The sequence below is a fragment of the Tauraco erythrolophus genome, chromosome 22 (assembly GCF_009769465.1).
Source record: "Tauraco erythrolophus isolate bTauEry1 chromosome 22, bTauEry1.pri, whole genome shotgun sequence".
Taxonomy (NCBI): Eukaryota; Metazoa; Chordata; class Aves; order Musophagiformes; family Musophagidae; genus Tauraco; species Tauraco erythrolophus.
In genome coordinates this window covers 5,681,141-5,705,726 of record NC_141486.1, presented here as the reverse complement: position 1 = coordinate 5,705,726, position 24,586 = coordinate 5,681,141, and the positions used below count along the sequence as shown (strand labels likewise).

The 24,586-nt window shown below is 47.0% G+C and overlaps 1 protein-coding gene across 1 annotated transcript in view; it reads right to left on the bottom strand.

The window, feature by feature from the left end:
- EEIG1 (estrogen-induced osteoclastogenesis regulator 1) overlaps positions 1–24,342 on the bottom strand; it is a 34,146-nt gene extending 9,804 nt beyond the window's left edge. Inside the window, exons 1-4 of the mRNA XM_009977545.2 lie at positions 24,305–24,342; positions 22,261–22,896; positions 2,897–3,017; positions 2,541–2,570 (exon numbers count right to left, since the gene is read on the bottom strand). Of these exons, the coding sequence (XP_009975847.1) occupies positions 2,541–2,570; positions 2,897–3,017; positions 22,261–22,406 (297 nt within the window). The 5' untranslated portion in view covers positions 22,407–22,896; positions 24,305–24,342. The remainder of the gene's footprint in view (positions 1–2,540; positions 2,571–2,896; positions 3,018–22,260; positions 22,897–24,304) is intronic.
- Between the last annotated feature and the right edge of the window lie 244 nt (positions 24,343–24,586).

The window sequence follows — 24,586 nt, the reverse complement described above, 5'->3', positions numbered from 1 at the left end:
ATATTTCTTCTGCCCCGGTGTTGACAGCCAGATGATACAGCTAAACTGGGAACCTCGAACAGAAGCACCATCCTAAGGAAACGTGGTGCCCTGTCACTGTGGAAGCTGATAGGGAGTTACAGTACAAACCACAGGCACTGCTGTATGAACCCTGGCTCCCACTGGTCCAAATCAAAAGTCTAAACCACAGTCTGCACAAGATGTATGATTTAGGGGAAGACAGCAGCAAGGTTAGTACAGCTGCTTCCTCCATCCCATTCTCAAAGGCATGAGCTGACGGCAAAGGAAAAAAAAAAAGTGTGGGATAGAGCAGGAACCTTTCTTCAACAAAAAAAAAAGGGAAGGAAAAAAAAAAATCTTTCTCCCTCTTTTCTCCCTTCTTAAGAATTCCCCTCACGTAAGTGTTTCTCCAGCCCTTGCTGTAGATGACCCTGTGTCTCTTCCAGCAAGGGTTACGCTGCTTGCTGAGTTTTCACCGATAAGGAAAAACCAGTGAATTTTTATCTCTCGGAGATAAACAGGGCAGGAGAAAGCCACAGAGCGAGCTGCAATCCATCAGCATGACAAAACTGGAGGACAGAGGAGACACGGCACAACCACACCAGCAGAACAACATGGCACAGGAGTGGTCCAGCGCTAGATGCCTCTTTCTCCACCATGGCTCTCAATTCTCCAAGAAGATCAGCACAGGAGGATGCAGTGTGGGAGAACACTCCAGTGACCCACACGGCATGCCGAGGCCAGAAGCTCTTCTCAGGAAGCAGACTCCCAGTATATAGAGGAAGGATCCCTTCACAAAAGGATGTTTTCAGATATAACCTTTCAGAATAGTTTCCTCAGTTTTCCAGCCAGTTGATGGTGTTTCTTCCAGCTCGGGGAAAGAGTTTCCACTTTATCAGTCCTTCCTGTTGGCTTCCGCTTTATAACCCCTGACACCAAAGTGACATTAACGTCAAAGCAAAAGGTGCGTGAGTCAATGGAAACTGTCTTGGGCACAAACAGCTGCTGAAGGGGGACCAGGTAAAGAGGGCATTCTTCTTCCACATCTGCTGCCATGATTAGAGGACTTTTCAGCTGAATGAATATGGTTTAAAAAGGTAAGGACTTTAGAATAGGAAAATAGTTGCATGAACATATGCTACAGACTTCTGGGAGAAGTGTTACAAATCCCAGGTAAGTCAGCTCTGCCACAAGGACCTGCCTGGAACAAGCCTGGTCCCTAGAGTAAGACTGCAAGGCTTAATCACCCTGTCTGGTGTGACATCTCTTGTCTCTGTGCTGCTGAAATGCTCAGGTCATGTTCTGTTGAATTCTAGGAGAACACATCTGTCTTCTTCACAGGAGACTAAGCAAGATATCAGCCCAAGAGATGACAAGTACTTGAGATTTGGTCTCCAATTTCAGGCTGGAGCAACTGGGTATCTTTAAAACATCACTAAACACAACTGGAGACTGAGTAAAAGAGAAGTAGGTTAGAACATGGACCGAGTAAGAGACCAGGTTAACTCCACCACAGAGACATGCCTTCAGGCTTCCTTTAATTCTGCACTTTCAAATTCTGTGGGAAGCTTGAGGATGATGGATATTGTGGGACGAACAGGCTGATGCATTTAGTTTGTCTCAGAGGCATGTCTTTTCCTCCAGCTATGCTGCTCTATCTGGGCAGGCAGCTCTGCAGAATGGAGGAATAACCTCCCCCCAGTGTGAATTCAGTGAAAGAGAAACTGATGGCCCTAGAGACCATGTCCTAATTAGCAACAAAAAGGGAACGGTGTGGGGGGCAACATTGCCCTCTTCCATACAGCACAGCAGTACACAGGAGCGAGTGCAGTTCACCCTTCAAAGCCTGTTGCCTCCATGGTCTCCGGAAGGATATCGATGAGAAGAAATTCTTACAAGGTCGTGCGTGACCTGAACATCTGTTTATTAGAAACCAGCAGCAGTGACTCATTTTCAAACAAACATGGTTTCGGGCTCTGCATGAGCTCAGCTTCTAAGCCAACATTGTCTCTTGATCCAGCACGAAGAGGAGAAGGGGGTGGCCCATTGTCTCTCCGTAGCACAGGCAAGAAAATGAGGGGGAACAAACCAAAACTACCATCCCTGCTGATCGATTTGCTTTTTGCCTCCATGGCTCTTGTGCTTTGGAAGGTGGCGACTTCTGCTGTAGGTTTCTGCCTGTACTCGTGAGGCAGTGAGGTGCCTACCCCAGCCACAGCTGGCTGCTGTGTTCTGGAGAACAGAACTGGAGTCTGTGTTTCTTCATAAGCTAGACGTTGCCAGAAGCCAGAGAGTTCACATCTGACTCAGAACTTCCCCAAAGTTTGAGGACATGCAGATCATCTTCCCAACCCCCTTCTCAAATCCACATCCAGTGCAATCTGGATCCTGTCCCAGCAAGTTGATTTTTTTGGGAAATCACTTAACTCAGGCTTAAACTAAGAACTAATGATCGTCTGTCTCTCCAGATTGCTTCACGCAGCACTAACAAAGGCAAGGCCGTCATCACTCTGCCACATTTGCCCTTTCTGTGCTCTTACCTTTGAGTAGGTTTTTCCGCCCTTCAGCTCCTATAATGGGAGACAAAACAAACAGGAAAAGCAGCTATTATATGTGCTGGGGAAGCAGGGGGAAAGTCATTACTCAATCCTGGAATTTGCTCTTGGGATTTCACAAACCTCTGTCTCTCAAGGGTTACCACCACCCTGGTCGCTCCCACCCACTGCTGAGCACCCCTGCTGGAGAGAGAGGCTCCGTTCGAGTCACATCCTGGCCCAAATGATCTTTCCTTCCCTCCACTGTCCATGCAATTATTTTTGCTGCCAAAAAAGCAGCTAGTAACCAACACCAGCACATGGGTGGTACTACCTGCCAGAAGCAGCAGTTAGATGCTCACCTTACGGACAGATACTCGGCAGATGCAGGGGTCCAGGAGTCCTGTGGCTGGGTTGGCACTCATTTTACACACAAAGGTGAATTTCTTTTTCCAGCGGACACAGTTTTCCTGAACTTCCTCCCTATAAGAATGCAAAAAAACCCAGAGTCTTCAAATAAAGCCAAACTGATCCTGACTATTAAGTATCTTTTTTAATAAGTGGCAACCCGGCCTGTAAAGATCCTCTACAATACAGCTTGGTCCACACCACCTGTGACTGCACCACACAAAGGTGGTATGTTAGCAGCAAGCTTTTTATTAGTCAATACAGGTAAAATCCAGCTAGGTTACAGGGAAGACTAATCATCCACAGAATTTGCCTTTAAAACTCTCACAAGCTCTCCAACATTTCCTGCTTAGCCGGTTTAGCTTATTCATTGTCCGGACAAGACAGATCCAACCTCCATAACCAAACTGGGCTGAAGGTTCGCAGGCTTCCTACAATGTGCCTGTTTTGTACTGCCTCTGTGCAGCAAACGTGCTATGTGTCCTGGATGGCTTGTGCTTCTCAGCCAGCCATCCTGCTTCTCATGCTGGGACAAAGCCAGTAAGGATGGCCAGCTTGAAGGAGAAAAAAAAAAAAAAAAAAATCACCTCCGCCACACGTGGAAATGCTCCTGGGTGCACACAGATAGGACTATGCCAAACAAACGCTGTGCTCCAAATCACGGAGGGGGTTTCAAACCATAAAGCAGTCTCAGCCAGGGAGGAGGTGGTTTTGCTTGCACAGCTTCTGAGCAGCCTACCCTGATCTCCAGGGTGAGTGGAGAAGCACATGGCTCCAGCATAGCCTGAGCCCACAAGAGGAAGAGAAGAAGCTTTCCCAAGCACAGGAATCGCTTCAGGTATAGCTTTGGCTTCTGCAGAGCCCTTGAGGGAAGATGGACTTCATCCTTCAAAGGAGGCAGGTTCAGAGGAGCCTGGAAACAAGGTGCGTGGGTCCTTTCATGGAACTCTGGTTCCCCACTGATCCTCTGCAAGACCTGATCTGTTTATGGCTCAGAGCCTGGCCCTCAGCCAATTGAGTTCTCAAAGTAATGAGGCCAGGGGGAAGGAAGGGAAGGCACTTTTGACAGCTATGAGCCAGCAAGTTTGCATCTCGCTCTTATCTCTCCTCTTAGCACAGGGCAAAGAGGAAAGGGCACCTGATAAACTGTTTGCTTTAGCAGGAAAAGGGAAGGTTCCCAGCATCTGACCTGGGCACAGTGCAAGCCGAAGAGATCAGTGGCAAAGGGGAGAACGATTAGTCTTGGTATTGCCTCAACTCTCCTCCTGGGAAGGAAGAGGCAGAAGATGGTGCACAGCTCAACAAGCCCTTCTGTAACCTCGAGGTGAGCCCAGCAGGACGGATACTGAGGACTGGATCCTGACCCAGAAGGTCCCTGCTGTCGTCTGAGCTATTTTGTGGGACCTGAAAGCGCTGGCCAAGGCAAACTGCAGAGAATAGAAAAGGGGTAGCTGAGAAATAACCGCAACCTGTAATCCTCTGTAATGCAGATAAGAGCTGATCATCCCTGTTTAAAATGTGGGAAAACAGAAGGCAGCAATTCCTTCAAGGCAGTGAACTTAAACTCCTTCCAGATAGAACTAAGGTTAGCTATTGAAGTCATTGAAAAGTGAGACATCTAAGTGCCGAAAATACCTTTGAATCTAGGATTAATTCAAGATGAGATCTGGTTCTCATTGCTCCACTCAACTCACTCCAGCTCCTTCAGACAGGAGAAGAAACACTTCCAGAGGGATTAAAAAGGCTTTGCCTATAATAAAATATTCACTGAGCCAGCCAAATTAGGCAAGTTAAGTTTCAGATGTGGGGTGCCTTGAAGCTGACTTAATAGTAGGTATCTTGAATGACCTAAAGGAAGGAAAAACTCAGATACAGATGAAAAAAGGAACTCAACAGAAAAACACTTGTGAACATATGAGCTTCAGAAACACAAGGAAGGTACATGCGATGCAGAAAACACCGAACATTTTAGCAGCGTTAGTCTTCTTAAAAAAGGAATCACTGTCTTCTAGAGACCAAGGTTAACGCTAACTCAGCTTCAAGCTGACTTCTGGAAGGCAGCTACAAGTGAACCATGTTCAGCTCAGGCAGGTGCAACAGCCCATTGCTGCAAACCTCGTTCACAAACGCGGCTCAGAGCTCTAACTCCGGTCACAAGCAAACGTTCCAGTGACTAAGCTCCAGCTCCCCAACACCCATGGCATGCGCCTGGCTCCTGCAGCTGCCTTGTCAGTGGGACCGGCAAGAACTGCTCCAGCACGCGAGTTTCCTTACCCAGGAGTTCTCACTCACATTACAATGCAGCTATGATTAAGCATCTGCTGGATGCTGCTAAGTCCAATGAAGGCTAATTACTTCATAACGTGGCAAAGTGTACTGATTAGTAATAAAGCTCCTTCATCGCTAATTTGCTGTTAGCATAAGCTCTTCTAACAGACATTCTGCTTCTTAAGGATGTATGTTGGCTTTCCAAAACTGCTGCAGATACCACCCAGTGCAAGGGATTAGGAAAAGGATTTGGGGGGGTTATGTTACCCACAGCACCACCAACACGAACCCGAGCTGCGGGTGCACGCGCAGCTTAGGGCTTTTTATGACTTTGGAATAGTCTGCACAGGGTGGATGAGAGTTTAGAAGATAAAATTCAGAGCTGCTTTCCAGTCACAAGTTTCATAATCATTCAACAATGACCTTCAACTTTCTTTTTTACTTTAAAGAGTGGCTTTTAAGGGTGGAGGCTGGGTCTGTATCATTAGACGAGCTAAGTGACAGCACTATTGTTTCAAGCCAAACTCTAAAAAATTAGTTCCATGTTTCCAGAAGATGGCATGTGGCGAAGCGATGGGCTTTGTCTATCCACCTCCTACCAAGCTATCTTTAGGCTGGTAATTACAGAACACTAAAATAGGGAAAAAAGTGGACTCAGATGAGAAGCAGTTTTGTATTTAGCCCTAGAATATTCTCTAATGTACAATCAAGAACCATCATGCAGAAACCAAACACATACAAGGAGGGCGTGAGGGCTGCACCCAGAGAGGCGTTTCCTTCCATCCTAATCACAAGGCACCTAAAAGCAAAGTAGAAACTACCAGCTTAAAACCAGAAGTGTCTAATTTTAAGCTTTACTCTGTATTTGAGAGAGCCAGAAATAGATCAAGACCAATGCCTGGTACTAGGTGCCAATTCAATGGGTCTTCAGAAGTTTCATTTTAAAAAAGCCGTCTGTACCACTTTGCAGAAAGACTCCCAGAAGGTTGAATCCCTGCCAAGCTAAGCTTTGCCCTCTTCTGACTCGAGACTTACTCAAAGCTGTGTAATTACTCTTCCAGACCTAAATATATCTCCTTAGAATAAACCGATGCAACCCTGCAGCAGATTTTGTGAAAAGTGGAGCTCCAGAAAGGGCTTCTCAGGGTCTTCCAACCCCAGAGCTGCTCACCCACCTCCAGCTCCTTCACCTGCCAGAAGGGACAGGTTACTGCATCCCCCCACCACCATCCTACCCCCGAGTGAAGATTTGCCAGAAAAAAAGATCAGTGAGAAGAGGTTTCACCATAGCATGGTATGAATCCAAGTAATGGGAATGACGCACAGCAGCGACCCACCGGTTTATCTACTTCTACAGAAGCAGCAGTGTGCTCAGTGGGGCCACTAAGGCCTCTTTGGGTTCGGATCTCACGCACAGCCTTACTGTGGCTCTGGAGACAGGCGGAGGAACACGCGGCGAACAGATTTCAGAGAAGTGATGTTTACGAGCTGTGATTTTAGTGCCATGGACAGGGTAGCACTGTTACAGAAAGCCGCAACGCTCACTATGAATGTAAGTTAGCTAAAGCAAACACTTCTAGAAAAAGGCCACGTATACAACCCATGCTATCTTGGGCTACTGTGGGCCTCTGTCCCACATGAAAACCTAGCTAATGAAACACCAGAACAGAGATTAAAACTTCTATTTACAGACTCAAAGCTGAGTTGTGCCCAACTGGGTATCACGCTTCAAACAGCAACCTGCTGAAACAGTTTTGCCTTGCTGTAACAGTTAGAAAAGCAGATGTTTCACTCTTACTTTATGGCAGTAGTCACACATAAGACAGTTAAAAGTACAAAACATCATAAAAAGGCCACAGGCTTACTGGGAGGGCAACGACAACAAAAAATAGCTTTCTAATGTCAAACATTTCAGTACAGCAATGTGTTTCAGTCTGATGTTTCACGCAGAGAAGCAGATGTGGGAAAACCTCAGGCTAAACGAGACAGTATATAGATAAGCACATACAAAGAGCTCCTTATTCAGATTTTCTCCTCCTCATTGACACAAAGGGGGAGAGCAAGATTTCTTATTTTTGATGCCCAATCCACGTGCTCACTGTCCCCCAAGATGTGGATCTGTGCAAGACACTTTAAGCAGAACTAATCCTCCTGCCCGCTCACAGCAGGCTGTGCTCTGCATCCTCCTTGCTGGTTCACCACTGCACGCAGGAGTGCAACATCACTGAAGCAGCATCTCGATCTGATAAGGCACGAGAAAGATAACACCATTTTAAAGAGGCCAACGAGCCAAGTCCCAGCTCGGATTCATTTAAGCACAGCAGATTGAAAAGCAGCCCTCGAAGGCGCCCCGACACACTCCAGTAGTGGGTCTTTCGGGGAGGAAGGTAACACGACTGCAGTGGTGCAGGTACAATCCCCTCAATCACAGAGGAGGAGAAAAAAAACCTGATCAAGTTATTTCAGCAGATGGCATCTGAAGGGCAACATCATGTATCCCCTACAGCATTTCTTTACATGGTGCTGCTTCCAGCTGCAGAGACTCACCGTTACCACAGCCTCATCTATTCCCCAGCAGTTCCAAAGGCTGAATTAGTGCAGGATCACTGATGCTCCCTTAGCTTGGCAAAATCTGGAACAATCCTGTGTTACGCTCCGGAGAAGACAGTTATTATTTTAACCAGGTTATCTAGTGCGAAGCTGTAGTAGAGATCTTTGGTAAGGGCAAGGGAAAGTCCCTGAAAAACCTGTTTCAAAATTGGCTTTCTAAAACGCCCAGATCAGTAATGAGTATTCACACCACTGTGCTCACAGCATGCCAAAATTTATACCATCCTATAGACACAGCAGGTCCTGCTACAGGGGGCCTAATCACTGCCTACAAAGCATACAAAATACAGAAGTGGGTGAAAAGATATATAACAGAAAGTGAGCCTTCAATTAGCCATTATCTAGTTTAGATATAAGATCCAGAACCTGTAGGTATCCCCAAATAATGGGCTTAGGACGAGACACTTCACTATAGCACAGATATTATTAAAGAAAACTGCAGGTCTGAGGCTTTGCCATCTAGATGCCTGGCAAGGAAAAGAAGAGAAATCAGCAGCAAACAAGATGCTGATTTGTTGGCAGACAGCACACCAAACAGCAGTGTGGGAACGTATCACAGTAGCGAAGGTTTAGGCTGTCATCCTTTTTATCTTGTTATCAAACTCATGCAGGCCAAATGCAGGTAGAAAGCAGAAGCAAACGCAATGCAGCAATAGGTGTCGGGTGCTGGGAAGCTCAGTGGAAACGTATCTCAAGAACGAGGTGTGACACACTGTATTCCTTGGGGAACACCATACAGGATCATAAAAAACACAGCTGGACACATAATGCATGGAAATCCAAGACAGTTTAACCTGTATGCATACAAGTGCTTTATGGCAAGTTATTTGCATGGAGGGGTTCTGCCATCCCTGAGCTGAAGAACCGAAAGGGCTGCAAGTAGGGCTCTCAACAATAAAGTTCCTCTGTTTTGACTGGGCTTACATCACTGACCAGAACAAGTGCCAACCCAAAGAGCTGGACGTCTCTCCCACTGTGAACAACCCCGTATTCTCCAGCCGACAAGCGCTGGTTGTTGTGTAGTAGACATTAGCAGTTATGATGGAAAAATGGCTCAGAGACAGACGATGCGGACTGTGTTACGAAGAGAACTAAGCAAGCCTTTGTCATTTGAAACAAGTCTTATTTGGATGTTTCACTGAAAATGTTTTAAGTAAGGGTTCAGCAGTAAGGTCATCACATCCACACCTACTCACAAAATTCACTTTTCAATTCTCAGCAAATCCATTCCAGTGGCCCATGGTGAAAGACACCGACCCACATCCTGTCTGGGTGTCAGCTTGTATCTATTGATTTTGTCCTTGATTCACACCAGAGGGCAGACACGTATGGGTGCTCTAAATGCCAAATTTGAACACTTCTAGAATGAAGCATTGACACAACTCAGCATTTTTGGTGGGGAAGAAGGCACGCTCCAACACTTCTGGAGGGCTTTACCATGCTGCTTTAGTTCTGTCTCACACCAGGAGATGGACATACATCCACTCCTTCTGTTGGCTGGCATGTGGGGAAGTCGGGGAAGAGGCACTGGAGAAGGAGTAGGGGAGAGTCAGCTCAGGAAATCAGATTCCATTTACGCAGTTAACAGCAGAGCCAGCATAATCCCTATTTGACTGGAAAAGAGACAAATGCAGGAAAACGGATTAACAGCAACTGTACAGGAAAGAAAAAAGCTAATGGGAGAAACTTCAGCCACAGCTGAGAAACCAAGGTAAGGAACAGTCAAGACCATTTCACTGGGGAACAGGGGACGACGACAGCTCCAAGTATGTAAAAGGCAGGCAAGGAAAGAACTGGAGCACAAACAACGAGGCGAGTGTGGAATAAAAACAGGATACAAAGAATGATTTAGAAATCCTCCTTAGGAAGAAGCTGGTATCTAGCAGGCAAGTGATTGACTTTTTATGGCTTTAACCTCATTTCCAGAAGAAGCCTATTTCCGTAGAAGCACAGCTTTTGAACTGCATATTACAGTTCCCTCCAAGGCAGTGATCAATCCTGACAAAGGTCCACCAGTACAAGCCAGAGAGTGATAGTACTTACTGGGGAATAGGGGTGGCAGTCAATCACCAGTAGAAAACCCTCCAGCACCAGCATTCCTAGTTGTGTATTAACAGCTTCTTTGAAAGGCGGTAACTCAGTTATGTCTGGACTCCAGTCACGTGCATCCAGACACGTGTCTTTTTGAAGTGACAGACATGAAATCCTGCACCTCAAACAGAATGTCCCATGGGCAAGAGCTTTCCAGGGCAGTCCATCTCATGTACTCCAGATCAGTGCACTGGGTAGCCACGCTCTCCAGTACATCCAGGGCTTCTAAAACCTAGCATTGGGAGTTATTTCAGAAAAAAATATTTCCAACTGTTCCTTGTATCTAAATCTTAAAACCTTTAAGCTCCTTTGAACATGAACTATGTTAAAAACACTACAAGAAACAATGGAAGTTATTAAAAAACAGCATGCAGCTGGTGACTGAGTACCACAGCAGAAGTTGTATAATGAAATAAAAATTGTGCCAAACGCAAAGAAAAAAAAGTCATGGAATAATGACCCTTTAAAACTTAAGCTATAGAACAAGTCAGATGAGTTTTGGAAGGGTAAGTAAGGGTGTAGCAGGCAGAAGGCAAGGGGAAATAATTCTAACAGACTCAGCTACAGAGCAGCAAGGGACATGTACATGGCACTTTACAGACAGGACGTGCCCACCAGAGCCAGTCTGCTTTGAGGTATCTATAATTCACATCCTGTCATCTCGAGGCAGCGAGGAAAAATCAGACATCAGGAAAACAAGGACAAGAAGAACTGTAACAGTAAATGCTGTGCAACACATCTACTGTTACACACTGTGCTGAAGACAGACCAAGCCGAAGTAGCACATATCCAAGGACTTCTTGCCACATCTACAGAGCACAAGGTCTTTTTGGTCAGAGGCCAGGGACACGCGCCAGGAACAAAAACATCACAAGCAAAGAAGGACCAAACTCAAGTGTAAAGAAAGGAGTAACTGGATAAATGACTCAGTTACTGAAACACAAGTCTGTAATAACATGCGTATTGAACACTGAAAGATGCATTTGCTTTTTTGAACCCTGATCATACACTGAGTCATCACACCAACTCCTACTTCTATTGTTCTGATAGACCACATTGGAGCTGGATTAGCCGAGAACGCCAGGCTGCCAAGCCCACCGCCAGTGCTCTCCTCTCACAAGCAAATTCACAAGGATTTCAGTTACAGAAGAAGCAAGGATAGGTCTGCACCACAGATTTCCCTTGGGTCAGCTCAGGTCACCCACGAGCTACACCACCCAGGTTGCTGCACGTTGGTGCTGCATTCTCCAGCTTGTCTCAGATGCGTTGTTCCTCTTGCTCTCAGGGTTGCTTTGTGCTGCAGTAGACTTGGCCACCTTGCAGATTACACCCAGCACTCTCTGAAGTCTAACTCTGGGCATAAATACCTTTCAGATCTGATTTTCCACAACGATGACCACTGAACAATCAAATGTGCTCTATGTGTAAACAGGCATGGGAACAACTTAACTAAGAGCTCTTGAACTCTTACCTACGCTCTACCAAGTCAGCTGGATTTACAGCGGAGGAACAAACTCAAGCTGAGAGACCTCTATGTGACTAGAGATGGAAGGCACAGAGGGAGGGGGTGTTCAGGCTTATTACCAAGTTGATTGTACAGTAAAACCACAAAAGTCAAAAGAGGGGGAAAAAAAAAAAATAAATCTTGACTCTCCCAGGGCCTATTCGCCCTTTGGACATATCACAATCCAAATCTCTCGCCTGGTTCTAACACATAAAGGAACTAAAGCTTCAGAAGGTCATAAACACTTCGGAAAAGCTCTAAAGTTTGTTCCATACAGATGCTTACAAGATTCAGGTAGATTAATCCACTGTATTTCAGAGTCAATGTGGGTTTCTGTATCACACTGTAGCTTGGAAAGCCTTCTCCCTTGTGGCAGACCGTAGATATAAGACGAAGACTCACGATTATCCGTTGCTGATATATTTATAAACTTTCTTTATCCCCTAAGTGTTAGCTGTCATTCTGAGAGATTCCAGATTTGCCTTTTGCTGACTAAATTTAAACTGCTAGTGAAGAAAGACAGCAATGTAAACTCCAGCAAGGAGAACTCTTGATAATATGACTACCACGCAGGGTACAAGAGAGGGCTGCAACTCCATGATGCAAGAAAGCTGTGTTTGTAAACCAGATGCTTTTAGGAAGAAAAAAGAAAGCTACCTTTCAAAACAACAAAAAAATCCACACATGCCTCCCAAGATGAGAAAATCAAGACATGAGTCAACTCAATATTCCAGGGCTTTGCTGGGATAGTAAATCTGGAAAATGAAAACCCTGAAACATAAGACTAGGAATAACAGCCCTGACTCAATTGATGTACACAGAGACAAATCTTTTTGCCTCAAGGCAGATTTATGGCACATGAAGACTTACTGATGCCAGAACAGTTAAGTGACCTTTTTTTGCCAATATCAACTCTGTTTCACCCAGGAGAGTTTGCCAATATAGCTGTACCAGAGAAATCTTTATAGTGCAAATTAACCTGCACACGAGGCCAAGTTCATTTCTCGAATAATTTAATTAATCTGTGTCATGTAACATCACTGCAATTTGGCTGGAGAACATTGAAGAGCCCTTCAGTAAATAAGCCACCTGAAGTCAACCCCGGTGCTAAAAGCTGGTTCAGTTACCCAAGAGGCAACACCCCACCGTGCCCAGACGTGTTCCCCTATGAGTCACTTTTATATGATACACATTTAGTCAAACCCAATACAATAGTCCAGCAGAAGCCCTTTATATGTTAACAGCAGCTTTTTCATTCCACAATTAATATGGGCGCTTTCTGAAGGTTCCTTTATAGAGGCACTGTTCAGCAGTACAAACCAGGTCACTGGTTTTAAGGACAAGGCACAAGCAGTCTCACTGAACTTCAGTCTCCTCCATCAGTATCAGTCACTGCTGGGGGTTATCAGCAAAAAGGCTACTCGGCAGAGAAGCCCTGCAAATTAGAAGAGGCCATGGAGTAAAGCCTGCTGCCTGCCTGACTTGTCACCATACCGGCAGTGACAGGCTGGGATTTCTAGACCCTGCCTGTCCCAACCCTCCCTTCGCTTCTGCCCTGACTCCAGAGTGTGTCGGACCTGGCGTTATGCCGGAGCGCCAGAGCCTGCAAGAGGAGGAGAGAGAAAGGGGTCTGAGACAGAGCAGTGAGAGCTGCTTCTGCTCCTCTGGAGCCACAGCCCCAGACAAACGCAATTCTCTAAGATCAATAATAAATAAGGTAATTTCATAAATGGCATCTAGGTTAAAAGCAGAATAAGGGAGAGCTCTGCGTGTTGGGACAGCTGTCAGTGCTGGTTAAGCCACAGGGAGATGATAGCACAGGCTCCCACCACTCAGCTGCCAGGAGTGGGTTTCTGAGGATCAGAGAGTTTTTACCTCCTCTGCGGCTGTCACTCCCAGCTGTAATCAGACACATTTCCTTCATTCTGCCCTACTGAGAGCAAATTACATTGGAGATGTGTATGCATCACTTCTGGAGGGAAGACAACATGCAGATTTGTTTTGAAAGCACGGACATACTTGCATGGCAAGCAGGAAAAGCCATTGCTATAAATGTACATCAGAAGAGGACCTTAACAAGAACAGTGGCCAAGCAGAGTTTGATCAGCTACTCCCTGTACAGCAGAAGAAGGGTATTCAACAAAGCAGAAAGGCAGCAAATGTAAGAAACAGTTATAGGAAATACACTCCTCCACAACACGGAATTTCCCTCATGGCAAGGAGCACTGCAGGCTACTGAAGGCAGAAGATTGTACTTGAAAGGAATTCAACATTTATGCAGATGCAATTGCCTGGTGTTACCGAAGTATGGGATAAACCATAACAGGCCGTTGATGGAAGCCAGGAAAAGAGCTTTCCTGCAGAGGGGTTACTGCATAATTAATCTGTAACAGAGGCAAGCAGACTACCTCTGAGCAGCCTTCATTGCTTAGTCTGGAAACAGGACACTGCACTCGCTGGGGCTGAGCTGGTACAGCAAGTCTACGTCAAAGCGTGAACGCTAAAACTATTGCTTCATTCCAGGGAAATGGAGCATTACAAGATCTGGAAAGACTGCTGAATTACTAACATCCTAGATTCCTCCCTCATATTCTGTGACACGCAGGTAATAGCCTAGGCAATGATGGGAAAAACAGGAACTAGCATAAGAAACAGAAAAAGCATGATGAAAACACAACCAAGTTGGCAACTTTCTCTCCAACCCATATATGTGCGAACAAAAATCCACTGAAAATCATGACACCACACCCAACCTCACCTTTGCTGTTTCAAGCGTGGATAAAGCTGGAAACAGTCTGATACATGGCTGGGGAAAAAAAAATAATTCTCTAAGCCTGAGTTTTTCCAGGCAAGCCTTTCCTTCCCCCTCTCCTGGCTATTTGCATTTTTATTCTGATGAGCAATATTAAGGACTGGAAACAAAAGTGGCCAGAGGACAAGACAATCAGAAACCTTCCACAGGGTCACTCTGGCCTCCCCATTTTGTACACCTCACACTCACCACTCGCGTTCCAGGAGGAACTAAAACTCCAGCAGCAGCACTGGAGCACAGGGAGGCATGGTCTTTTGTGTGGCAGCTCTCAGAGAGTCTCTGTTGATCATTAACCCAATATCCATTAGTGAAACGTCTTGTTGCAGTCATTTCATACAAAGTTTTATTCTGCAAGCAGAAATGGAGATACACAACTACCCCAGACTGAAACCCTGAGGCCACGTCCCTTTCACAGGGTTTCCAATTACGAGTTCCTTGATCCGCTTTTCCATTGCAAAGCCGGACTGGAGCATAACACTTGGTAATTTCTGAAAGGCACTAAACAAGACGTTAAATTCCGTTTTTCACATTTGGTACACTGAATGGCAAGAGAAGGGATTTGCCTCATTGAGGCAAACACGCAGCTCTAGGAAGCGGTGATCCCAAAAGAAAGGTTTCTAGCTTTAGTTGTTTAAGTCAGAGAGCACATTGCAGACTTGTTACCAAACCACATGTAGGGTGATGGTCTCTGTAGGTCCCTGAAGCTGCACGGCTAATTTGCTGCAGCTTTCTAGCCCTTCCAGGACTGTAAATACATATACTCTTTTCCTTCCTCCCATGTAAGCACTCTCAGTGCTGTCAGGCTGAACGGACAAGAGTTCAATTCTTATTTAGAATACAGCATACGGCAGTAAAAGTATTTTTAGCTTCAGTCCCATCTCCTCCTACAACACAGGACCTCCTTCAAGGCCTTCTCTCACCAATGAAGCCAAAGGAAAGGCATAATCCTGCTCTCTTGCCAGCTCAGCTACTTTCTATCGGCAGGGAAAGCATCTGTTACACAGACTGTATATGCTACTGCTTATCTAGAACATCCTGTCTCTTCCACACTTGCCTCCTCTCAACCCTCTAGTCTCCATGTGCTTCCTCTTCATTTTCTTCCTCATTCCTATAACCCCATCCCATTTCCTTTATCTTTTCCTCATCTCAGCCTCCAATTGAGCTACACAATACTCTCATGAGCACGTGAAAGTGACCTCCATGAAGATCAGCAATTTCGAATCCTGCAGAACAATTCCCTTTCTTGCTCATCACATTAAAAATACACCAAACAAGGCGGCTGTTCATCCAGTGAACACAGGCACAACTGTTTGTCTAGTGGGAAGTGCCTTTCAAACCCAGGCACTAAAATGAGATGCCGAGTTGCACTGTATGGTACCAGAGAGATCATGATGCCAAGTCCAGAGTTACGATAGCGATGTGTCGTGTCCCCCAGCAAGTGCACTTGGCATAATGTGAATAAACTGCAAGGAAAAAAAAAAGCCTCTCATCCTGCAGGGTAAGCAGCTGGTTCTGGGTGGGATAACACATGTAGCCACCTGAAATAACACCTGAAATAAATCACCTTTACAGCACGGATTACTGACACGAGGTCACAAGCCTTTACAGAAGAAACAAGCAGATCCAAATGTTGGTCCAGGGCTCTCCTCAAGGCTTCTGTTTTATCATATAACAAGCCACAGCTACAAAACAACTCCCGACCCATCTCAGAGCAGGCTCCAAGCCCAGCACAGAGCCGGCAGCCCACAGAGGATGCAGAGCACATCCTGTTTGAAAAAGGGAGGCCGCACACAGAGCCACATCCGTCTGTCCTTGCACGGATGAGACCTTACAGAGCCAAGTGCAGGTGGATGCTACGAGAGCTCACCACCCCACTCCAGTAAGATTGGGAGCGTACAGACTTGCCTTGAAGTGAGGAAGGTTTCTGATCTGAGGGAGAGGCCAGGCTCCTTCCTGAAACACTACCAGATGTAACTTCCTGCAATAAAATAATAAGAAGAAATAAATCTGTACCTACCTCATTTATCTAGAAACTGGTACCAGAACAACTTGCCACTGGCAACTTATGGCCTATTAAAATACCAACAACCGTGCAGTGAGACCACAGGCCCCCGAAGGCATGCATGAATTCCTCTGAAATACAGCTACACAGCTAGAGTCAACACTGATGGCAGCTCAAGAGCACAAAGAATAAACAGACTAGAAGCCATTTAGGTTTTCCCCTGTATTTCAGAAATAAACACATGTCTTAAAGTGGGGGGGGGGGGAAGAGGGCACCCTCTCCTAGTCCTCAGCCAGAGCTGGTAGCATTGCCGCCCTGTAAATCAAGCGGGCCACAGCGCCTCAGTCTCAAAAGCAGAACATTAATTTCCAATAAGTAATTTTTTGAGCCAAGAGCTGCTCAAGTCACACAGATAAGGCTCTTGCTGAAAGTTGGCTGTCAAAGCAATGCCAGTTCAGCATCGGTGACGAGGGGGAAGTTGGAAAGCCGGCTGTATCCAAACGCGTTTACTGGTGCTGTACACACAGCGTGGCAGTTACAGGGCTTTAGGTTGCAGCTTCTGGCCAACCAAGCATCCCCTGCCTGAGCAACAGCGGGCGGGAGTCAGAGCACTAACAGAGACTGCTCTTCACTCAACAGGATACAGCCCCCATGGCAGTAAAGTTTTAACGTGATTCTGCCTGTGCTGCGACAGGCTCCAACTCAGCGACCGGTGGCAGGAAGTGGGCAAGTCCAGCACAGAGCACACCAACCCATCTCGAAGCCTCTGCGCTCAGACCCCACGGATGTAGCAGCTGGAGCCTGGAAAAGGTGAAAGGAACGCTCTGCAGATTCAAAGTGCGGCTTCAGATGGTTTGTGCCAAGGACCTTGCAGTGCCATATCACTTCTGCAGTTTTTCCAACACCTTCGACTTGCCAGAGGTTAAACCTCATCCACAGCTTCTGCTCCCACGACTTTCACCTACATCCAGCTACACTGCTGGAATGAAATCCCTTTTTCTGATCTTTGCTGCCTAGTTTCTATACATTTCTTTCAGAATGCAAGAAGTGCAGGTACTACGCCTTAATATTACCTCAAACTAGGTCATGTTTTATTGAAAAGTGTTTCTAGAGGCTGTATGCAAACGCCTCCTCCACTAACACCCCCAGCCCGCTCCTGAGGCTGCCGCCAGGAAAGAAGGATGTTAGCACGTGAAGCTGCTCTGGAGCATTAAAACTCACTCTCTTGACCTGTATATAAGGAATACATTTATACATAGGGAAGGTTTACATTTTCAGACATGTTTGAAAGAAAAGCACTTTAAAATACGTTATCACACCACATGCTCTAGCAGAGAGTAGAGTCAATGTCTCAAGCTCATGTCATCCTAAAACATGGAAGTGGGAGAACAGTTTAGAGCCACAACCAAGTTCCTTCCTCTACTACACCCTGGCAATCCCACACAAATCAAGAGGCAGCACTCAGCCAGTGATCCTCTCCTTTCTCTACAGCTGGTTTTCTTCCCCTCTTGGGGACACTGACTCTAGAAGCTGTTGAGTTACCTAACCTTTGTTTTAAGGCAGACAGTGGTGAAGATTTCTAACTCTCACCACTGAGACACAGCTGAATTTGAGGTGGGATGACTTGCACCTCCCTTCACAAAAGTTTCTGAATCCAGAACACTAGCCAAGTGCTAGCAGTGCAATGCTTCCCCCCCTTTATTTATGTCCTACAGAGATGACAAAGTTGTGTTTAAGACATAATGATGCTTTGCAACCTGCCAGCTGAGGAGAGCGAGCAGCTTTAGGACTGCACCTACATAAGGATGACAAAGCCGTACTTACACAAAAGCTGACCTCAGTCCCTAGGGAGCTATTGCTATGAGATGTTTCCCCAAATATCAGCATTTCCTCTGGCTTTCTGGATGCAGCTTTACACACACACAGAGCATGCAGTGCAGCAAGTGGCCTTTCACACTTACTCAATGAAAAATTGCAAGGCTAAGAACATTCTCGGTTCAGGCTACAGCACTGAATCACTTTGAGGCTGGACCACCCGAACGGGGTCAGCTCTTCCCAGATCCCACCTGCCCCACTCGAGCCTGCACGCAAACAGCTGCTGGGCTGCAGAAGACAAACTATGTTCTCCGGTTCAAACTGGCGCAGGAGTTCCAGGATCAGAAAACCAAGCTGAAATGTTGGATGTGCTTGGCAATACATGCTCCCTAAGGAAGTACAGTCTGAGGTGCCTTCAGAAGACAATGAGGAAGGTGGGAAATGCCCTCAAAGGTGCTCCACTCACACAAAACAGTCTTTCCTCTAGAGTCAGCCAAGAGCTTTCAGAGTACAATCCCTTCCTTCAAATCCAGAAATACCAGAGTGAAACTGTTGGCACGCTAATAGAACAACGTAGGATGAAATGTCAGGAGTCTGCGGACAACACCTGGCCTTCTGCTTCCTTCACATCGTGCACCAGCAACACTCGCTGCCAACACGCAGCCGGAAATCAATCTGCACCCAAGTAAAGAGCATCTGGCTGTCACTCAACATTAACTCTGTAAGCAGAGAAGGGAGGGAAGTCTTCCTCTTTTATGATACCCAAAGATGTACACGTACAAACTACATCAGCCTGTAGCTTTAGGCACTCATTTGGACATCCAGGCTCCTGCCCACATCGATCCACGGATTCAAAACCTCCCGATGAGCTTATTGTTATCATCTCTCTAGGAACAAAGATGCACATCCTCCCAAAAAGCTTCGAACCGGTACAAAACGCAGCAGCCCATCTGCTTCACAAAAACGGTTGCCATGAATACATCCCTACTGCTCTGCGCTTGCTATTTTTAAAGATACTTGGGAGGCAACTGATTTCAGTGGCGGTTATGCTATTTAAGTATCCAGATTAATACTATTCAAGGAATATACCAGTACTTCTCCACGGGAAAATACAGCACCTGCCTGGTCTACACCTGGCTCAGAGGCATTTTCAGAAGAGCAACTTCTGTAATCTAACGGCAGGGCGATAAACGCACAGACAATAGATGCTTTTCACGCAGAGCACTGTAAACTGAAACGGGTGATTCTTATCCTCAGAAGCCCCACCAGAGCCTAAGGAGACTTTACAAAGGGAGAGGAAAGGACAAGCAAAAGGAAATTTCCAGCTGCAACTTTCGTCACTAAAATAGCCAGGGTTTAATGCAGGGCCTGGGCACAGAAAGCATCAAAAAAGGGTACCTGCCTGCAAGAATTAAAAAAAAAAAACACAAAAAACCAGAAAACCCAAGAGGCAGATCCCCAAAGCTGAATGTGCTGACAGGACCTGGACCTTTTCCAGAGTGCCTTGAATTCCTAAGAGCATTAAGTCTTAAGGCATTTCAGACAGGTTCCCCTCCAGCCAGGCTGCTTTGCTCTTGCCTGGGCAGAGGAGGTGTGAGCAGCTCACAGCCTGGGAAGGGGGTCCCGGCCTGGGTGCGCCCCACCAGACCCACAGCACCAGGCTGCAGTTGGTACCTGCAACAGAGGCTGAACTGGACTTGGGACTGGGACGGGCTGACGGGAGCTGGCAGTACAGCCTCCCCCTTCTGCTCTGCTCACAGGTCAAATTAACCCAGTGCCACCTAGCAACTCACTGGGTAAATCATATCTCAACCTCTTGCCACAGATGTGCACAAGCTACCAAGCAAGTCTACTGTAAATAACCTGAAAAATCTGTCTCTGGAGAGTCTTATATTCTCAGACAACACGCTTCTTTCCACATCACAGGTCACTTAATCGAGAAAAAAGAAAACTGATTCAGTATGTCCTGTGAAGGGTTCCTATACCTACTCCTGCGCTTTTACAGGCTCCAAATGACACGGGTCACCTTGTTCAGATCAGTTCTCTGAAAACTCCCAGGCAGAAAGAGCTACTGGCCTGCTCATAGCTGCATACCTCCTACTGCCACAGACTGCAGAAGCAGCCCAAATCGATTGCAGAGCAAACACCAGACTTTTTTACATAAGCAGTTCACACAAGATGACCTGACAGACATCACAACCTCAAACGTAATCGTTTTTCCAAGTGGTTGATTTCAGAGAAACAATCACAGAACTTCAATAATGTACAGACTCCTACTACAACATGGACATAGTATGTCCTTCCCTTTAATCTTTCCCTAGATCCAAAGAGTATCAAAAAGGTATGGAAATGGCTAGAAGAGTGTAGAACAGAGCCAAGGCATGATTTGGGACCTTCTCTACACGGTAACTCTTCTCTTCACTGTTCCTGGAAGTTCATCCCTCCTGAAGTTTCTTTAACTGCAACACGGGAAAATATTTCAAAAAAGTCAAATGACTTAATACCACTGAGACCCGTAACTTTTCAAGCAGGAGCAAGTTTCCATGTGCTTTCAGTTAGAGTACAGACAGGTTAGGGGAAAGGCAGCAAACCCAACAGCCTACTTCCCCTCCGCTCGCTTACAAGCAATCAAGCCAGCTGAGAGTCATGTACATGTTTGGTTTAAATTACAGATGATTTTGCTGCTGGAACACATCTGCAATGCACCGCGCTGAGCAAACTGCTGAACCCCAGCCAGCTCAGAAAACAGCCCAATGCAACCCGCACGGCTGGCAGCACCAGCAAACCCCAGCGGTGGCTCCTAGAAGCTGCTTTCAGGGACGACAAGGAGAGGGAGATCGACATTTCTCAGCACAGGCTTTTCCTGAGACACTCTCCAGTCCAACTCATTTTATTATGACTCCAGGAAGCAGAGGGGTTAATTTCTTTCCAAGTTCACATACTGTTTGAATTCCTTAGATAAGCTGCTTCCACCAAACCCAAGGATCTAGCCTCAGGGGAGAACACTGTAAGGAAAAGCTCTTTTGATAGATTTTCTTCAAAAGAGAAATTATTTCAAAGTCCATTTTTGGAGGTGTTCCATGCCCATGGCTTCTATAGACTTCAGATGATGTTGTGCCATGCCTCTGGAAGGAAAACTAAGCTTTGAGCAATGCCCTACCACTTCTGTTTGCAAGACAGAAATGTTTTATGTTTGCCCAATAAAATCTTCTCTCCTGAAATGAGAAAGCTTAGTGTGCAGCATACAAAGAGGAAAACCAGACCAAACCAGGCTTTAGGTCTGGGGTAAAGCAGTCAACAGCTAGCACAAACTAATCCTGTTCCTTTAAAACTCACCAGTCACTCAGGAAAGCAAAAAAACAAGTTCTGAAAGCCTCTGAAGGCTTCCTTTGCATCTTGAGGCAGAAAGAAAGCAAGTCCGGGCTGTTATGGAATCCACGTTTGCATACTGCTGGTGATAATCTACGTGCATAGTTGGAAACAAAGCACGTTTTTATTAGCAATTAGTAGCAGGAGTGGGGAGAGACCCGCCTGAAGGAGTCAGAGAAACACCAATACATAATGGCAGAACAACCTTATAAGATGTGCAGCAGAACGATGCTAATATGACAGATCACATAAAAAAGAAAATACTGCAGCTATAACCTTGGAGATGCAATGGCATCAGTTCAAGGAGATAACCTGTATCTTTAACACCGACAACTTTGACTCCAGGCAGCAGTTTTCTCTTGCACACCAATTTGCAATGCAAAGCAAGCTACTTCCACTCTTACTGAGAACAGTATTTCTGAAGAAAAGGGGGAGAAGAAAGTTGGGAAGGGTTGATTTGCTTAGACACAGTTTTCTACAGAGTTGAGTTTCAAGTCAGGCACGAAAGCGACATAGCATAGGGTCTGAAATAGCGTGTGAGAACTTGGGCAAGGCGGGGGGGGATTTCATCCACAAACCCCAGACCCTTTCAGGGGAATGACTTCCTGCTCCCTCCCCACACCTCTGAAATCCAGCTCTGATCAGCCAACACCACCCAGGTTCAGAGCTCTCCAGCTATGTTCTTCCCCCGGTCCAGAGAATGATGTGGCATGTGAGGCCCTACAACAGAACTATTAAAATCCCATCGAGGGGCAGGCAAGTGGTAGCCATATGCTGAACGGCTCAAGTGAAAAATAACCAGGAAAAGAAGCACAGCCAGGAAGCAAGTCTGAAAGCAGCTTCTTACCTGGTAGATAAGCTAGCAAAGTCTCCTCCATCTAGCAGCCTGATTTTGCAGAACAGAACCCCATTCACAAAGGGGACAGCAGTCAGCTCTTCTAGAGTGAAACTTGTCTGAAACTTGAATTTCTTCTTCTTCATCAGGAAAGCCATGGGCAAATTCAGCCTGGAAAGCCCAGGAATTCCAAACAAGATCAGGGAAGAGCGGCTCAAAACACACACAGACAAGCAGAGGAACAGCACTTGTCCCAGGAGCGCAAGCAGGGAGTAAATTCCAGTTCAGTTACAACGACGGCCCAGCTTCAAACGCACAATTCTCTTCTCTTTGGTGGTCGGATCTAGCTGTGGGATCATCGCCACGGCAGGCTTCAGGTGAGGAGGAAGAGGTCACATTAAATCTCTGCAACATCTCCAAGGGAAAGGGAAGGAGAGAAGTCAGTCTCAGCTCCAGACCAGCAGGAGCTGTCCCAGTTAGAGGCTGCAATGCTTCGTCTTCAGCACAACCCCTCCAGAAAGCATCTCTCCTGGGAAGTAATCTCGAGTCTCCGAAGAAGCCTTAAGTCTGCAGGCAGCACATTCAGAGAGTTTCCAGTTTCTATCTCCTCCTCTTGTACAACTCCTTGATACAGGTCTTCGGGTCAGCCTTTGGGAAGGAAATGAGTAAATTAGTTCCAGTCAATCTTGGGCTCCTCCTCCTCCTCCTATAAAACCTGTTTGGATGGGTAACATTCAGTCCAGACTCATACCAGTCTTAAGAGGTATGGCCCCAATTAGCCTGGCCCCAACATCCTCTTTCCCCTTTTTGCCTAGAGCAAGCTTCACTGTTGTCATCCTCCTCGTAACTTCTGTTTTGCAAAGCAGCTAATAAAAATCTGCTCTATTTTCATCCATCACTTTTAGAAGCAGTTTACAGAGCAAGATCCATCTAACACACAGTTTAATGACAGTAAGCAAAAGCCATCTCAAGAAATGCAAAACTGTTTCTTTTCTGTGTTTTCGACCAGCTCTAAGTGTTAGCACCTGTGTCTTATAAACGGAGAAAGCGGCACAGAGGAAAAAAAAAAACCAGTCTGCTCCAGATTACACAGCATAACAACCAAATCAGGTCATCGGGCTGTCCAATAGCCAGGCCCACCAAGTATGCCGCCTTCCCCCAGCACCAGGTCCACACCGAGCCATGCACCACACAGTCCAGTTTTGGGGCTGGAGACGGTAAATTCGCTACACGTTTACACAACACCTAAGCCAGGGAGGCCAAGAGCTGATCAGCATCTAGAAGGAACGAGGTTATGAACACCAGGCAGTAAACAATCCTCACCAAGAATTAATGACTGCGAACCAAGGCAGGCAAAGCTCCTGCTGCCCGCACCGGCGTGCGGTTAAAGCCCCTCTCCCGCTCAGGCGGCAGCGGGTGAATCCAGCCAGCTCTGCCCGCTGCACCAGGGCCGGGACATCGCTGCAGAGGCACTGCTCTCCTGTGACCACCCAGGAGCGGAGTGAGGGGGCAGATGGGAGACTGCTCCGCACCACCATCCCTCTCCCCCAGCTATACCTGCCAACTCTGCCTGTGCACTGAGCTGCTGCCAGGTCTCAGCCTGCATCCCAGCCCCCCAGACCATGCACCAAGATGCGGACAGGTCTCACCGCACCTCTCGGCCCGGCGGACCACACACCAGGCTGCAGTGAGGGCACAGCCCATCCCCTGGCACCCCTGGGCCATGCACTAAGCTGTGGTCAGGTCTCAGCTCGCTTCTGAGCCACGCACTGAACGGCGGCCAGGTCTCAGCCTGCCTCCCGGCCCTGTGAACCGCAGGGTGAACTGCGGTCAGGTCTCAGCCCCTCTCCCAGCCCAAGGGAACACGGACGGGGCCATGGCCAGGCCACAATCCGGCTCTTGCCCCATGACCCACGCACTGAGCTGCAGCCGGCTCTCAGCCCCCCTCCCAGCCCATGCACTGAGCTGTAGCCAGGTCTCAGCCACCCTCCCTGCCCCGAAATAATAAGCCGACCTGCGGGAGGTCTCAGCTCGCTTCCCGATCACCTCCACCGACCTGCGGCCCGGTTCCTGCCCGGCCCTGCTCGCACCTCCTGCCCGCTCCTCGCACGGCCGCCACGACCGCCGCTGCTCCCCGCCACAGCCGTCTCTTCTAGTGCTACGCCAGCTGCGCTAGCTACGCCAACGCCGTAGGCACCACAAGGCAAAGCGACGCTACCGCCACACTTCGAGAATACCAACCCGACACTACGTAACCCCCCACTCACCGCCCTCCTGCCTGGAGAGGGGAGAGGGAGCATGAGAGCGGCACCGCCCCATTGGGCAAGCAGCAAGGAGG